This window comes from Scleropages formosus, chromosome 21 (assembly GCF_900964775.1).
Source record: "Scleropages formosus chromosome 21, fSclFor1.1, whole genome shotgun sequence".
Taxonomy (NCBI): domain Eukaryota; kingdom Metazoa; phylum Chordata; class Actinopteri; order Osteoglossiformes; family Osteoglossidae; genus Scleropages; species Scleropages formosus.
Window position 1 is genome coordinate 19,530,383 of NC_041826.1, and position 18,488 is coordinate 19,548,870.

Below are 18,488 nucleotides of genomic sequence, written 5' to 3' on the forward strand. Positions count from 1 at the left end.
TATACATACAGGCTTCTCTTGTACATGAGAGCTCTGTTTATGAGAATTCCATGTTATGAGTAATGTAATTTGTACCATCAAATTTTTTCATAATGATATGACACGTCACCCTTGTGACAACTGAAATGAGAACAAGAATTTCAGTTCAAAACATCCATCTCCCTGCTGGGCACAGCATCTGTGCATCTCTGTTTTTTGGTAGTAGTCTACCTGCTGGCAAGTATCAAATCAGAGCTGTCACTTGCACTCATTCATTCATATAGGAGAGAACATGCAAAGTATGCAGAAACTGAGCCAGACTCCTACCAAAGAGTTTTATATAAGTGATTTTGTACATGTGGTTCTTAAGCCTGGGTTCAAATGTGTTCAGATATTCTGGACTTCAGTTTGTATTTGTTTTTCCTGCCTGATCTTTTTTTTTTTTTTTTAAACAGAACCCAAACTCCCGTGCCTCTAGAATGCATCTATTTTTTGTAGTAATAAGTTATTTTCGTAATATTTGTCTTCACTTGCAGATGATCAAAAATGAATTACACTCGTAAGTGAAGGAAACCTGTGCTGTGTAAAACCTCCGGGTTATATTTATATTTCAAGCAATTCTTAGTGTAATAAAGTCAGTAAGTTTTCAGAGAAAACACTGATAACAGGAATTGTTATAAGTGGACATTTGTCACAAGTTGCTAACGAAAGCAAAGTGATCCCATAAGGATTACTGTTGTTTCCTATGAAATCACACACATAAACATCCATTGACTCCCTAGCGGGGTCACGGCGAACCGGAGCCTAACCCGGCAACGCAGGGCTGGAGGGGGAGGGGACAGACCTAGGACAGGACACCAGTCCGTCACAAGGCACCCCAAGCAGGACTCGAACCTCAGACCCACCATGGAGCAGGACCCGGCCAAACCCCTATGAAATCAAGTGACCATAATAAGGAAGAGAGCCTAGTTCATTGCCCAATATGAAAATAAAACTTCTCTCTTATACACAGACTGTGTCAGTTTAGACATGTAGGCAGCATTCCCTTTTCCAAAGCAAAAATCAATTTTAATTTTTTAAAAATTTTAGATTTTAGATTAGATGTGTAAACACCTGAATGCCCATGGATAAATTTGCCATTTATAGCATAAATAAAAGTACAAGTATAATTTGACAACTCTACTGTCGTGTGAACATAAATACACACAGGCGAAAATAGAAATCCATAGCAAGAACATGAGAAGACAATCTTTCACATTACAAAACAGCTGGGAACCTTTTAAGCTGTAATGCATCTGATCAACATTGTGGATTCCACTGTTTCCCAGAGTACTCCACGTGATTAATGTGGGGTGTCACACTAGCTGCTCCACTGTCCACATGAGACTTCTAAACATAGTCTGACAGACACCACACTCGCTTAGACTGCTGCACCTCCAGTGCCTTTTAACAAATTCACCTTAGATTGGCTAACATTGAGATTTCTGCATCTTTGGTATCCAAGGCATTATCACTGGCTTTGTTTGACTAAACCTTTAAGCAATGGATCACAAACAGAAAGAACAGATGATTTGTACAGGAGGACCAGGTGGAAACAGAAGGCAGAAAAAATTTCCAAAGAAATTCTCTCAGAATTGAGACCCTTTTCATTCTGACGAAAACAGCCATCGTCATTTTGGATGATGATAATGATCTGAGAACAGTCCCTGTTAAATGTTTACTGAAGTTGCTCCAGGAATCTGGCTCATGGCTGGGTTAACACGCTTGATCATTGCTTCTGATGTTATGGTTGAGTTATACATGTTGAGGGATCAACATTCCTATTCTGGTCAGGTTTCCACGATGGGAACACTCCACTCCCAGTCAAACCCCAGTTTCCTGAAATATTGTACACAATTAGACTTAACACCTTTAACTCCCCTAGATTGGTTGGGGGATTCCAGTCCAGTGGACTTCAATTGCAGAAAGAGGAACCTGAGACAAAACATGTAAGTTGCGGGGTATCAGGAACACAGGCAAAACTGAGTGAAAGAAAGAAAAGTAAAAAGAAAATCTTCTACAGAATACATCTACAGCATTTCTTACTAATATACTGCTACTACTACCAATGTTTAATAACTACACAGACTTATAAACATAAGTTATACATTTTTAAAGATACATTCTCCACATTTTGTTTATTTAACTCTCTTCCTTTATCCATTTTCAGAATTTTCTATATATTGAGAGAGAACATGCGAAGAATTAGTCTGTTTGTTAGAATATACCCATTGGCAGTATTACATGTACAAATAAGTAGAAGTGCGAGATGAGGGACAGTACAGTGGGCAGTGCTGCAGCCTCAGTACCTGAGCTGCTTGGGTGTAGGTTTGAATCAAGAGCATGGGGTTGCTCTGGGTGCTCCAATTTCCTCCATATTCATTTCAGGTTTGCTGGTGACTCTGAATTACTCTGTGACTATGTGCGTGCATAGCTGTACTGCAATGGACTGGTATCCCATCCAGGTGTACCCTATGGAACCTTGCACCCTGTACTTGAAGGGCAGACTCTGGATCACCATGAACCCTCTCTTATAACTTAGCTACAAAAATTTGTGTTGGACAGTTAGGGGTATACAGTAAAGACCTCATGAAGGCTCAGCACATGACTGCAATGGCAGTGTCCATGTGTCACACCAGGTGTGTCCCAGTCTCAGCTCACGCTGGTCATTTGTCCTGAGTCACTCCGGTAATCAGGGCTGATCCACAGTACGTGTGTGGGGGAAGTAACTGGGTCAGTGGGAGAACAAATCCCCAGAACTGACCACTACCACATCTGGAAAAGGAGGATGAATGTACAAACACTTGGGTATGTGCACCTATGCACATGTGTAACTAAGAGGTCACTTTGCTGCACATTACATTACTATCATACAGGGAGTATTACAATCCTAAAATAGCCTAAAAGATTCAGTATGCAGAAGTATAGTAAACATTACTTATGCTACAGGTCCTATTTAGAGCATTCTGTATAACTGAAATCGAAATATGTGATGGTGATTTTTTACATACAGTCATCACGTGCAGGTAGAGCCAAACCGAATAGAGGAAGGTCACTATACTACACCTGGATATTTACTCACAAACTCATATTCCATTCAAGCTGCTAAAGTCGCAGAACTGGGTCTAATACCTAAGGATCAAGGCGGATACAAATCTCCTGGTCACACACTCGACCAGGACCATTCACACAGCTGGACAGACCTTGCCTGTGGACTTGTGAGGTCAGTGTGGCTTTGTATCTACGGGACAAATTGGGCCTCTAGGTTGCAGTGCCCTGGTCTACCTCAGTGTGTGTGAGTGTGTATTTAGCATGTTTATGGACCAAAGGGACAGTATGTCATTATGAAGGCGGAACCACTGGGGCCCCACAAGGTGTCTCTATGTGTTTACAAAGCAAAGCCCCTCAGGGCCTGTGTTTCTCTAATGCTGATAGGATAGATGGTAGCCTGTCTCCAGAAATCACAATAATCCTCTTTGATATAGCACTCTGCCCCACCCCTTCCACACCACCTCACCCTACTCCCCCCAATCCTGCCCGCTACTTTACTCTGCCCTATCGCTCTCTCTCTCTCTCTCTCTCTTTCTCTCGCTCTCTCTCTCTCTCTCTCTCTCTCTATGACCGTGTCTCTCTCAGCACCACCTCCATAAACGCACATAGCGAGGGGAGGGAGGGCTAAATCCAAGTGGATTAGGCTGTGAACTGGGTGACGGAACAGGCGGTACTGCGCTGCAGGAACCCAATGGCCGCCCCCTGCCGTCCTGGGACACCCTCTCTCAGCACTCACTCCCTGAACAGGGAATAAACCAGGTCAGCTCAGTCAGGGAGAAACTTGAAGCAGGAATTGCACCAGGGAAAGGACGACAGAGTGATAATAAAGAGTACTTTTGCATGGATTTTTTAAAGATTATTCTAATTTTTTGACTTTGACTTGGAAGTACTCCTTGTGTACACTGTGTTTGAGCCTGGGAGGAAGAGGCAGGCTTGCTATCCATTATCGCTGAGATCTTCCAACCAACTTCTGCCCAGTTGGGTGCCAGACCCATAGGGCAGCATCGGAAGGAGTCAACCTCATCTCAGAGGTGTACGAGGGATGGGAGGATGAGCAGAACGAAGAGGAAATCAACAGGAGCCAGAGAAGCTGCTACAGGAAGAGGAAGACAGTACAGCAGGGCATAGGCCAACCCCCCTGCCCACTCCAGCCAGTGGCATGTCTATCAGGGTTGCCCGAAGCTCGAGGTTTACAACGGCATTGAGCCAGCCATGAACAAGCTTTGGCGAACACTCTGCAAGCGACTGCGGATGACCCACCTCTCGTGCACATGACCCTTTAGGATTTCTTCACAGAGACCCAAGAACTGCACCATATTTGTACACTGGGTCATATACTAGCACAAACCCATCAGACACATTTTTTTTTTAATTTTTATTTTTCCAGCTAGTATTGCAGGAGAGATGCAACATCCTGATGACAGGAGCACAGGGCTGGGACGGACAGGCCCCCAGATCGCCCTGTGGATTATCTTCTCCAGCTGTCTCTGTTTCTCTGCCGATGCAGAGAAGCTGTTGCTGCCACCAGAAACGTAAGTAAGCGTCCTGCAACACCAAACCTCCATCCCTGCTCCCAAAACACATACTTCCTTCAGTGTATATTAGTATGCATTCACCTTCAGGTCCTGTTTGGAACAGAGCAACTACCACAGTCCAGCGAAGGTGGACATAACTGGCACTGATCTAAAGAAATATTAATCACAAATTAGAAATAAGCACAAGTAGCTTTTTACAAAGTACTTATTCCAGAAAAAAACAAGTTAGGCTACTATTACTACTATTATACGCTACTATTAGACATTAAGTAGAAATTAAATGAACAGTAAATGTCAGCTGAGTGCCCTTTTCCACAAAGTTCTAGATTGTTCCACAGACACAGGTATTGCAGTGCAATACAGAGCTGTAATAATGACTATAGGCCAGGCCTGCGGCTGTGCAGGGCACATAATTAATGCACAGTTTCATCAAGACTTCATGATGCGGGGAATGCTTAGTGCTGTTTGCAACTGATCTCAATAACAACTCCATCCAGAGCAAAGACCAAGCAGAGCTCCATCTCTCTGCATGGGCATTTAGTACTGCCTTTTTCTTAGAGTCTCATTACGTGTATCACATTATGGTGTGTTACACTGTATGATACACAAAGTGTTGCAATCTGCTAGCTGGAAGTGGTTAATATGGAAATTTGCAAACCAGGTTCACTACAAAATAATATAATTTTCTCCACCTTACATCTCTGTGCTTTAAAGGAATTATATTTGTGCCATTTTATTGCACCCCTCGTCACATAAACTTCAAAGTAGGAATCTGGAACCCCCTCACACATCTCACAAACAAGTAAGACTCTACTTCAAGCAGACTGCTGCAGATCTGCTAAGCACACTCCTTGGTTTTCTCACGTCTAACTTTAGTAACTGAAACTGGCCTCTTATCCTTGGAACTATATGCCTATTTAAAGACTGACCCTGTTCCCTCGTTATCTCCTGTCTGAATCTGAAGAACTAGAGCCACAAAAAAATATGGCCAAAAACGCTGACACAATCCGCAGATTAATCGTGTTCAGGACTGTGTTGGGAAATGCTGATGCAACGGAGAGATTAATTGCATGGGGGTTTGCCTTCAGGAGGCTGGGCTCTGACATTCAGCAGGTGGACAGCATGGGGAGCACAATTTCAGCAGGGCTATAATTTTTTTCCTCAAAATCCTATAATCCCTGTAGAATTCTGCAATCAGGCATGGTTTAAAAACAGAAAATGGTTATGCAGTGGGTTACTTCAGGGGGATAAAGCATTCACAATCAAAGGGTCCTCCCTTCTAAATTTTCAGTAGCAGACTGCGACCACTGGAGCCCTACTGTTGTTCTGTGACAGAGAAAAGTGTAATAGACCACACTGAAATGCCATTTGATCTCTGTTGAGTAAGACTGATCTGAGCCCTTATAGAGACTTCTCACTAGGCTTGGGGAAGAGATTTCCACACTTACTTCCTGACTTCCTTGGATTCACTTGCAAGTTGTTCATATAAGGCCTTGTACTACCACAATCTGGTCTGATCCTGCTGCTGACACCTCCTACTGTAACTGCAAGACACCGCACTAATTCAAGAGCCATGTCACGTGCTTGATGAAGGTAGCATTTTGCTGTGATCCACCGAGAAAGATCCAGTGAGGCTGCAAGACCATTTCTGGTGGCTGCCAGGCAGAAGAGGAGTATTCATTACATTCTGTTTAAGTACAGTACTTTCAAATTCCCCAAAGAAATCTCTGCAATCATAAGCCTGAGCGCTACACAAGCGTTCCACCAATCCAAACACCAGAGGCACAGTGACTACATGGAGTACCTACTGAACTTTTCTGAGTTACTTCCTCTGTCCAGTAATAGTGGGAAATTCTAAGGCTTCTCTTGGCATGTTTGACCACAGGTAGTCTTCACAGCACAGGGAATCGCCAAGGGAAATGTCTCTATCTTATGGTCCTGGATGTCTGGTAAGACAATACAGGGCCAGATTGCTGACCACTTACTACCTGAGTCACTTACCCTCCCCCACAGATACACTGGTGCCAGGTTGATTTACACAAACATGCTGTTTTTGCAATTTGAGCTTCCACGAGAAACGCAATGATGTTGACTCTAGATTTTATTACATTGAATCAAAGGCTCTGTATTCATTTTGCAACTTAGAAAACAGCTTAATTTTTAACAGTTTATGATATTTGTTCAGCCTACAACCATCATCATTCTGGCCTTTAATCACAAAGACTCATATCACGTAGGTTTATTTAGATCCTCTTAGTCTCACCAACAGCAATGAGGAGAGCATTCTGGTCCTCACTTTTCACCAGATGACACATGCTGGACCCCAGCTGTGTCACTCAGTGCCAGAACAAGAAAATTTCTCTGTGGTACCATCCATCCCCTTCATGTTGGTGCTAAACAGGTGACAGTATCACCGTTATTCTACGTGATGGCTACCACTGAGACCCGTGGGAAAAGCCTGGAGTAGAAAGTATTTCCCATATGGTTCTCAGCTTGGAAGACACAGGGAGATGGATGTGGGGTGTTATAATCCTTTTCTAACACCACACACACCCTACAGGGCATCTACATGCAAGCTGTGGTAAACCTAATGTTCCCCTTTGTGGTGACATCTGCTCCATCGCTTTGTCCCAAACACTTGCCACTCCTCAGCTTCCTCCCTGTGCAATGTTTCTGACATTGGATTAGACATCATATATCCTCCAAGACCACTAGATCCTTTCTTGAAACAACGTAATTCAACTTAACAAAGGATAGGAGGGCAACACTCAAATATTTGCATACCATCTTTCCATTCGAAGAGAAATATGGCCAGCAGTGAAAGTCAGACTCCGAGAATCCCATTTTAAATCAGTGGGATACCCAGTGGTGGGTAGTAATGAGTTACATTTTTTCCGTTACATGTACTCAAGTAAATTTTTGGAGAAGTTGTATTTTTCAGAGTAATTTTTGCCATGGGTATTTTTTGCTTTTACTTGAGTACATTTGTAAAGAAAAAAATGTACTTTTCCTTTGTTACATTTCTGTCACCCTCTTTATATTATTTTTTAACTTTTCCCACTTAACATTGGAACTTCCAAAACTAATAAGTCTCAATGTGTACGAACCCAGACTTATTCTGTGGATTTCATTAGCCCTGGTTGGCTGTCAGTCACAGTCACTCATGATAAACCATTAAAAATGTGTTTTGACAGTCAGATGACTTCTTTTGTTGATTTCATTGGTCAATTTCACTATGGAGGTGCATGGTGGTGCAGCAGGTTGGGATGGGTCCTGCTCTCTGGTGGGTCTGGGGTTCGAGTCCTGCTTGGGGTGCCTTGCAAAGGACTGTCATCCCATCCTGGGTGTGTCCCCTCCCCCTCCAGCCTTTTGCCCTGTGTTGCTGGGTTAGGCTCTGGCTCCCCGTGACCCCCATCTGGGACAAGCGGTTTCAGATGGTGTGTGTGTTTAGGGTTGACCAATCAGAGCTGGAGTTGAGTTTCATCCCACCTGTAAATTGGTACACAGCTGTAAATCACTTTGGATGAAGGCAGCAGGTAAATTGAAAATCAATGATAAACTTTATTTGTGGATAGCAGAGTAGTTAAAGCTGTCATCTTGCAGCCAAGATCAAGGTTATGAGTCTCAGTCCCAGTTCATGCTGTAGTATATTTGATCAAGGTACTTAATTTGAATTGCCCCATTAAAGTTAGCCTGCAGTATCAATGCAAAAGTTATAATTTTAAGTAGCTGAGTATTTAAATGTAAAATTTTAAGTAACCTGGGACAAAGGGGTCAGCTAAATAACGGTTAACAATAACACCAGGCAGACTGTGGTGTTTGTTTTATATTTGTTTAAGTAGTCTAATTGCACATTGGGGCATGGTGGCACAGCAGGTTTGGCCTCAGTCTGCTCTCTGGTGGCTCTGGGGTTCAAGTCCTGCTTGGGTTGCCTTGCAACAGGTTGGCATCCTGTCCTGGGTGTGTCCCCTCCAGCCTTGTATCGTGTGTTCCCAGGTGAGGCTCTGCTTCACAGCAATCCTGTTTAGCACATGTGGTTTCAGACAGTGTCTGTAGTCTAATTGACAATATCTGCTTTAACTTTACCAGCAGATAAAATTTACTGAAAAGTTGAGTTAAAACTGTATAGTGTAGCTGTTGACATTGCTAATTAAAAAGCTTAATTTGAGACAAAGTAACTTCAGTGCACATGTAGTTTCTTTTAAGTCAAGTACGTTTTTGGATAAGTACTTTTACTTGAGTAATTTTGTTTTTGAGAGTAACCACTTTTACTTTGGCTACTCTTCCCACCTCTGGCAATATCTATTTATTAGTGATAATGAATCTGGATGAATTCATTCTTTTAGTATATTACATACAATCCCATGTTTTTATGTTCCAGACCATGCCTTTTAACAGAAATCTGGCAAAATCTTCAGTGAAGGTTTCTGACAGATGTGGAAAAAATAGGTAACTACAGATTCCATTTTCAGTTAAATGATTTTTTAAATTTTCCAGGGTCCAGCAGTGGGCGAATGACTTCGGAAATCAGATCTACTCCATCGTAACAAAGTATTCTGGATCACTTCTGTTGCAAAAGGTAAACTACAAATCCATTGTCTTTTAATGGACTGGCACCCCTCCAAGTGGTGCTCTGTTTACTGAAAAATCAGAACCGTTTGTGGCTGTGGTATGAATGGCTGGTGGTCGGGTGCATGGCTAAAATCAACAGTAGCAGCAATTTGTTTTTCTGCTGCTGGCCAAACCAGCAGTGAGGTTTATTAAGGATTCCTCAACTACTACAAAAAACACAGCTCTTGAAAACCCCACTAATGTGCGTGTACTAGGTGTGTTGAGAATGATAGTTCTATAGCCTGCAGTAACATGCAATGCAAGAAAAAATATATATAAAAAGAGAGCATATGGTGGTAGCTGTTGTGGAGAAGGTGGTTTACTTGCTGTGCAATCTGTTATGCTGTATGTCTCATATATAAGATAAGCAGAGCCCTGTTTGGGCCTAGCTGTCACACTATTTTCACTGACTGATAATGATGGGACAGCAGGGGCTCCAATTGGTGCAGTTCCTAGGATAAACCCCACTGATCAGAGATGTGTATGGATATCAGCAAGAGAACCTAAAGGAATCAAGGGGCAATCTGGGCTTGGAAAGCCTGTGAAAGAACAGCTCCAGTCTGTTTACCAACCTTAATCTGAATCTACCTCACACCTCCATGTAGGTCAGTTTTATAAACAGGAGCTTCACTATGTGAAGCTTTTTCTTTCATTTCAAACAAATTATAGTTGAATCATACTTTAATACCACAGAGGATATTATCCAGTAAAATATTTTAAAGTAAAACTTTTTAATTCCTTTAACTTACAGAGAACTTAAATTAGTCATAACTAATGAGACATCGCCACAGTAAATTTCCCAGTAACAAAATAATGATTTTCACCAACATCCTGACTTAATGACAGGGCTCAGGTCGTTTATCACTAAAGCTGCACCTGTCATTCTGCGAGAAGGCTTGTCTCTATGGTAACTCTTGGGAACAGCACATAGTCCTGCTTTATGTCTCACAGTGACTGGCCTCAAGTTCTGCTCATCTTGACAAAGTACTGTTTATGCCTCCCCGCTGGCCTCAAAACCCACAATTAGGTATGTGGGCAATCTTTGTACACCAGCATGGGCAGATGTCTTTGCTGGCATCTTCTTAAGTGGTGCATTATAGAAGAAAGAGCTGTCAATAACCTTTGATTACACATGTAAACAGTAGATTAGATATGAGCATCTTTAGGCCTTTTAAAAGCCTTCTGTAACACAATAAAAGCCAAAGGTCAGCTTATTTGTTTTTCAGTGTATTTGTTGGTTGTCTCTCACAGTGCAGTACTAGGTACAGACATTGGATATGTACGTAGGATTAACCTGATTTAGATGACAGCATCACAACACTATGCTACAGCAAACAAACAGCACTAAGGTAAAACTGCATTGTCTGCCAATGAGAATGAACCTCGCAGATGATATGTACCTCACTGATGCCCACATGTAAACATGACAAATAACACAGGTTAAACAAACACTGGCAACAACAAGACCAAGTGACTCATCTGAATCTCTTCTGATATCTCTTTCATGTCTAACAGAATGATGTAAAAATATAATAATGACAAATATTAAACGGATTAATAGAAAGCATACCTAAAATTTTTTGACAAATACACTGGCTCCTCAACTCATAAATGCAATCTGGACAAGAAGTCTGTTCATAGCTGCAGTTAGGGAATTTAATTTTAGATCAATTAATAATAGAGGCATCAATAATTTTTTCTAGGGGTTTTGTTCAGATAAAGCTGGAATAAATAGGAATACTCTATATGACTTATATTTTATTGTTAACTTGAATTTAAAATGAATTCTAATTTAGAAATTGTTTTGAAATCTCTTGCAATGAACAAGAGCCCTTTCCAAGGTGTACTGCTCCTAACCTAACACCCAGTACTTCTACAATAGGCTGTAAGCCAAGGATAAGATGGTTACTAAAAGTGAGTGAATAAATTAATTTTACAGAAAAAATACGCAATCTCCAGAGTCAGTCTTGATTGTTGACAAATCATCATATGCATATGCATATGCAATGTCCATCACCTTCTGGTCATTTTCAACTTTGTTACATATGCAATCAATAAAAGCATTAAAAGAGATGCACAATTTATTTGTTGATTTCATTCTGTGAAAATCTCAGACATAACTATACTAAATAAAAATATGGTGTATTTTTTTAGTTTTATAAAAGATACATTAAAATTAAAAGTAATTTAAAATGGCTGAAAGTGAAAATGAAAATAAAAAACTTCCCTCCGCAAACTACTTTTCGATGCAGTTTATAAATTAGTTCTTTCCATAAACATGCATAATGTCCATCTTGTTAGTGATGACCAAACTCTACACACCATGAGCCAGATTCAAACGTACACTTGAATAGGCACCTCAGCCCAGCTAAACCACTAGTATTACCACTTCACCATACTGCAATTCTGCTTGTGTTTTACTGGCAACCAAGAGTTAGGTTTAGAAATGTACATCTCATACGCTTGTAACCTGAACATTTACAACATGAAAAGCCAGGGTAAAATGTTGAGCACTGCCTGTGCTTATAATATTTTACTACAACTTTGTTCTGACCTAATTCCTTGTAGGTAATTGGTAATTAGTACTCACCCAGTCCTTCCTGCTGCCCTTCCAGGCACCCTACGGGTTTTTTCACTCCCACCATCTGTGATTCAGCCAAGTGAGGCAACTCTTTGTTCACGTGTGTCATCTTTTACCTACAAAAAATCTCTAGTCAAGTCATTGTCATAACTGTTTCATTCAATAAAGAAAATGATAGTGAAGGCTTCTTAACTAAATGCAAAAGTTTGAGTAAAATGTGAATTAAAAAATCCAGGACTAATAAATAATTACTAAGTTTCACTTCAGACTTTAGCTCACATTCATGCCTGACAGCAATAAAAGCAGTCATTTTTTATGACCTAGATTTTGCTTACACTTAACTATACAAGTAAAGCATCGCTTAATCTTATGTATTCACTCACTCATTTTTGCTACCTGCTTGTCCTGGTCAGGATCATGGCAGTCTATGTCTATCCTGAAAGCACTGGGCATAAATGCTGGGGAGGGATAAACCCTGGATGGGATGCTAGTATATCACAGAGTAGCCACACACCCTTACCCATTCACACACAGCTGGCAATTTAGCTTCACCAATTCAACAGAGCTGTATGCCTTTGGAATGAGGGAGGAACCCATGCAGACACAGGGGGAACATGCAAACTCCACACAACCCGAGCTGGATTCAAACCTACATGTGAACAGGCCGGCACTGTGAGGCAGCAGTGCTACTTGCTGCAACATCATACTTCCTTAGCCTTATGTTTTTATTTAACTAAAAGTACTCAGCAATAGTTCTCTTCCTAAATATTAAGAAGACAGTCATATTTGACATTTCAACTGGAAAGTACGGCTGCTGTTCTGCAGATTGTCTCCCATTTGTCACCTGTTACAACTGTAGTCTTTCATCTAGAAATGGATTATCCCAGGCCAACCCTGCAGCTTATTTCCGTAGGAATACCATTTTCATCCCTTGCTGAGAAAAACAGTCCTTGATGGACAGAAAATACGCTTAACACAAAAGCTCAGACAAAAAATGTAAATCATTTAGAAATGTACTGACCTGGTGTAAGCATAATAGTTAAGCACACACAAGCAGGCCACAAACAGAAAGAAGGAAATGCTATACACATAAAAATTAATGTCAAGCCCATGGTTTCCAGTGAGCCATCTTCAGGTCATACGTTTCTTAATTTTTCTTTTAGACTTCCTATACATGACACTAGACATACTTAGAGGATAATTCTGGTAGCCCCTGGTACAGGACTGGGCTCATTTCCAATCCCATAGATAAAGTGAATATCAAAAGTCTACATACCATCATTGAAACTTCAGATTTTGTTGATGTAAAGACTGAAATCAAGACAAATCATGCCAGACCTTTTTCACATTTAAGAAGATCTTGAAAACAAACAATATTTAACTCATCCATCCCTTTTCATTAACCACTTGTCCTGGTCAGGGTTGCAGGGGTCCTGAAACAATCTTGGAATCACTGGGTGCAAGGCAGGGGGCGTACACATTGGACAGGACACCAACCTATTGTAGGGTTGCCACACAGACTCCCCCATTCACACGCTACAGCCGATTTAACGTCACCAATCTATCTGACCTGTATGTCTTTGAACTGTGGGAGGAAACCAGACCACCCAGAGAAAACCCACACAGACACAGGGACAGCATGCAAATATGAGACGGACAGAGCTGGATTAGAAGCTACAGTATATCTAAACAGCTCAGGCTCTGTGAAGCAACAGCACTACTTGCTGTGGCACTGTGCTGCTCCAACAATATTTAAATGAAAAATAAAAGGCTGACGTTTAAGAAAACTAATTTAAAAAAACTTCCAATGCACACCATTTAACCACTAATTTATGGAATCACCTTTTGCTCTGACTAAAATTGTAAGTCTATTTGCACACCAGTATCTTGCAGTATTATTCCATTCTATGTTGCAGTACAGTTCGGGTTCAGTTAAATTTTGAGATTATCTCTTGTGAATGGCCATCTTTAGGGCAATCCAAATATTTTCAATAGCAGTGAGGTCTAGGCACTGGCTGGGCCATTCCAGGGTTAGAAGGCTTTGATCTGTTTTTTCCTAATGCTTTCATTGGTTGAGCTACATAACTGTATGTAACAGGTTTTGTGCCAAAATAACTTTATATTTGGTACTATTAACTTTGCCCTCTGTCTTAACCAGAGCCCTTATCCCAGCTTTGGGAGAAACAAGGTTGGTTTTTTCCAAGGAATGGCTTTAGTCTAGCCACCATACTCGACAGTTCAGACTTGACTCCAATATTGACATGTACAATTTTTGAATTGGGATTAAGATGATAACACTACATGTTACACATTGTCAATCACGCTGCTAAAGACATTAAACTTTCCTTTTGACAGAAAACTGCTTCCTCATCCCTTTGTTCCAAGATGTTCCAATAAAAAATAAATGGCAAATCTGATTTTTCAAATGAATGTGTAATGTTTCCATAAACTTTTTAGTTGGAATAAAACTATAGCAGTATGCATGAGCGTTTAAAACAGCAAAAGGTAAACTTTAATTTCGTAATTTTTTTTTTGAAGAAAAGCGCTAGCTACTTGAATAAATAAATTCAACATGCAAAGTTAGCCTTGAATATATTATCAGCTATGCTCAGAAATAGTGGTTATTCCTGCTTTTTCACTAGTGTTTTATGTCTTACATGAAATGGGTGAGAAAGGTTTACATTTAAAATTTGTTTTCGTACAATATCTATAAAGGGCAACTCACTCGAAGCCTAGACTAACGTTTCCCGCCAATTTTTACAACTCCACTGAGCACTATTGCCACACGATACCTCGTGTTTCACGTTTACCAGCATATTTAATTATTTCCGAGAGCCTAACACTGTGATAATAATATGGTCTTTTTAAAGATGACTGTAAAATAGTTATAATTTAATAAGTTTACTTTTTATACAGTAATTAAAACTGGACAGTTTTGGTTTCAGTTTTTACTGCAGTGTGCTGATTGCGATACGAAGGTTATGACCATAAACTGTATATCGATATGGATGTTTATAAATTAATTATTTGCTTGTCTTATGAATAAGTTAATGATTAACCGTGTTACAAATAAATTGTTACCATAGTAAAGATATAAAATACCTTCGATGTACTAACCTGCGGTACACTTGTTTCATTAGACGCCCATACTAGAAGTTTTCAATGGAAAACTGCTGTTACGTCGGAAAGGGATAGAGATTTACTTAAACACAAGAGACGACATTTTAGCGAAAAATACAACCAAGCCTTCCCAACAAGATATAATACCATCCGACAAAGGTCATCTGAAGGAAATCTCGCGCCGTCCACTTTTCGCCTCAGCGCGCAGGGTTCGGCGCGTGGTGCTGTGCGAAAAAGCGGGAAACACTTTGGCGCTCTCGCCTCAGGAAAGCTGTAACGATTGGAAAACCCAACAACAAACAAGGAGAATGAAAAATGCGGAATTCTCTCTCAAAAACAGAATATATAGAATTTGTAGTGGCCTCCTTCCAGCTTGAAACCAACAGCAGCAGCCTCGCTGTTTCTCATTGATATGTGTGATGTTTATGTGTTTTGAATTTGTTTTATAAGTTGACGTGACGGTTACTTTGCAGTAATGATCATGTAGTCAGTAGTGGTTGTTCACCGAGACGAGCGCTCAATAAACGAAATGAATGCTCTCACACCAAAAGCAGCCACGAAGGGCATTCCCTTCTCTTCCAGATGCTGTAGTGTTACTAGCTACGAGAAAATGTGCAATAATATGGTATGTTCTGTTTGTGCATCCTTTACTTCACTATTAACTATTTTCCCTGTCATCCACCGTCTTTGTGTATAATCTGTTCTTTCGTTTTTAATTAAGTTTTGTTTGAGAATCACTTGCTTCGAGATACAACTCTTATTTTCAGAAATTCAAAGATGTGGAGCCAATCATCAAGATTGAGGAGGTGGATGGTTCAGAACTTGTCCTGAAGTTTGCAGAGGAGATGGAGCGCATGCTGGGAAGGAAGATGAAATCAGTTAAGGTAAGAGTGCTTAACTTAGGAGTGGTTTCATAATTTATGGTAATTTTGACAACTTTTCAGTTTGTGTGAGTGTACGAAGGAAAAATTATTAATCTTTAGTCATCAAGGGAATGCTTTAAGCATTTTATTTGATCAGAAATGCAGCACTGCTCTATATGTGTTCTCAAACTCCCAGGCATCTCTCACCATGCCAGCCAACAGATCTGCTTGTTTAAAAGCTACCATTAGGCTCAGGCTCTGGCAGGGTTCCCACAGTCACATTAAATCCACCACCCAGGCTGAGAATGGCAAACAAAAGAAACCTGTCTTTCATTAAGTGTCAGAAACAGAATGGATTGACCGCTATTGAAATCACAATCCAAATATGGTGCAATAAATACTTGTCACTGTCTAAATGCCCTGTATTACAAATATTAGCATGCAGAGGTGGGTAGAGTAAATAATTATTGAAGTAAAAGTATTCCTCCAAAAATTTACAAGAGTAAAAGGAAAAAAAAAAGTCAGGTCAAAAAACTACCCATGAACTGAAGTTACTTTGATTCAAATTGAGCTTAAACATTTATGATATGTTGTTTTAACTCACATTTTCAATGAAACAAATATGTTTTGCAAATAAAAATAGTCAAACTAACCACACACACACACACACACACACACACAGGCTGAAGCCAGTCGTCCCAGGCAGGGTCACGGCAAACCGGAGCCTAACCCGTCAACACAGGGCTTAAGGCTGGATGGGGAGGGGACACATCCAGGACAGGACACCAGTCCATCACAAGGCACCCCAAGCAGGACTCAAACCCCAGACCCACCAGAGAGCAGAACCCAGCCAAACCCGCTGCGCCACTGCACCCCCAAAGAGAAAACAAAGACCACAATCTTCTAAGTAAACTGCTCAAAAAAATTAAAGGAACACTTTGAAAACATATCAGATCTCAATGGGGAAAAAAATCATGCTGGATATCTATACTGATATGGACTGGGTAATGTGTTAGGAACGAAAGGATGCCACATCGTTTGATGGAAATGAAAATTATCAACCTACAGAGGGCTGAATTCAAGGACACCCCGAAAATCAAAGTGAAAAAATGATGCGGCAGGCTAGTCCATTTTGCTGAAATTTCATTGCAGCAACTCAAAATGGTACTCAGTAGTTTGTATGGCCCTCACGTGCTTGTATGCATTCCTGACAACGTCGGGGCATGCTCCTAATGAGACGACGGATGGTGTCCTGGGGTATTCCCTCCCAGATCTGGACCAGGGCATCACTGAGCTCCTGGACAGTCTGAGGTGCAACCTGGTGACGTTAGATGGACCGAAACATAATGTCCCAGAGGTGTTCTATTGGATTAGGTCAGGCGAGCGTGGGGGCCATTCAATGGTATCAATTCCTTCATCCTCCAGGAACTGCCTGCATACTCTCTCCACATGAGGCCGGGCATTGTCGCGCACCAGGAAGAACCCAGGACCCACTGCACCAACGAAGGGTCTGACAATGGGTCCAAGGATTTCATCCCGATACCTAATGGCAGTCAGGGTGCCATTATCTAGCCTGTAGAGGTCTGTGTGTCCCTCCATGGATATACCTCCCCAGACCATCACTGACCCACCACCAAACCGGTCATGCTGAACGATGTTACAGGCAGCATAACATTCTCCACAGCTTCTCCAGACCTTTTCACGTCCGTCACATGTGCTCAGGGTGAACCTGCTCTCATCTGTGAAAAGCACAGGGCGCCAGTGGTGGACCTGCCAATTCTGGTGTTTTATGGCAAATGCCAATTGAGCTCCACAGTGCCGGGCAGTGAGCACAGGGCCCGCTAGAGGATGTCGGGCCCTCAGGCCACCCTCACAAAGTCTGTTTCTGATTGTTTGGTCAGAGACATTCACACCAGTGGTCTGCTGGAGGTCATTTTGTAGGGCTCTGGCAGTGCTCATCCTGTTCCTCCTTGCACAAAGGAGCAGATACCGGTCCTGCTGATGGGTTAAGGACCTTCCACGGCCCTGTCCGGCTCTCCTAGAGTAACTGCCTGTCTCCTGGAATCTCCTCCATGCTCTTGAGACTGTGCTGGGAGACACAGCAAACCTTCTGGCAATGGCACATATTGATGTGCCATCCTGGAGGAGTTGGACTGCCTATGCAACCTCTGTAGGGTCCAGGTATCGCCTCATGCTACCAGTAGTGACACTGACCCTAGCCAAATGCAAAACTAGTGAAAAACAGTCATAGAAGATGAGGAGGGAAAAAATGTCAGTGGCCTCCACCTGTAAAACCATTCCTGTTTTGGGGGTCGTCTCATTGTTGCCCCTCTAGTGCACGTGTTGTTAATTTCATTAACACCAAAGCAGCTGAAACTGATTAACAACCCCCTCTGCTACTTAACTGACCAGATCAATATCCCAGGAGTTTAATTGACTTGATGCTATACTCTGATTAAAAAGTGTTCCTTTAATTTTTTTGAGGAGTGTATTATTAACCATTATTTAGCACCTCCTTTTTTCCAAGGTGACTTACCTTAGTATACACACCTAAAATTGTATTAACAAAGATTACAATTTACCCATCTATACAGCGGATATCCTTAATGAGTCAATTCAAGATAAATACAGCAGTACAGCAGGAGCAGGCATTCAAAGTCATGACCTGTCACTGCAGGGTGACAGCGCTAACAATTACATTACCTGCTC

The 18,488-nt window shown here is 41.4% G+C and overlaps 1 protein-coding gene across 1 annotated transcript in view; it reads left to right on the forward strand.

The window, feature by feature from the left end:
- The first annotated feature begins 4,473 nt into the window (after positions 1 to 4,473).
- Positions 4,474 to 18,488, forward strand: part of cacna2d4a (calcium channel, voltage-dependent, alpha 2/delta subunit 4a) — an 85,339-nt gene continuing 71,324 nt past the window's right edge. The window contains exons 1-3 of the mRNA XM_029247497.1: positions 4,474 to 4,601; positions 9,102 to 9,183; positions 15,684 to 15,800. Coding sequence (XP_029103330.1) covers positions 4,474 to 4,601; positions 9,102 to 9,183; positions 15,684 to 15,800 — 327 coding nt within the window. The remainder of the gene's footprint in view (positions 4,602 to 9,101; positions 9,184 to 15,683; positions 15,801 to 18,488) is intronic.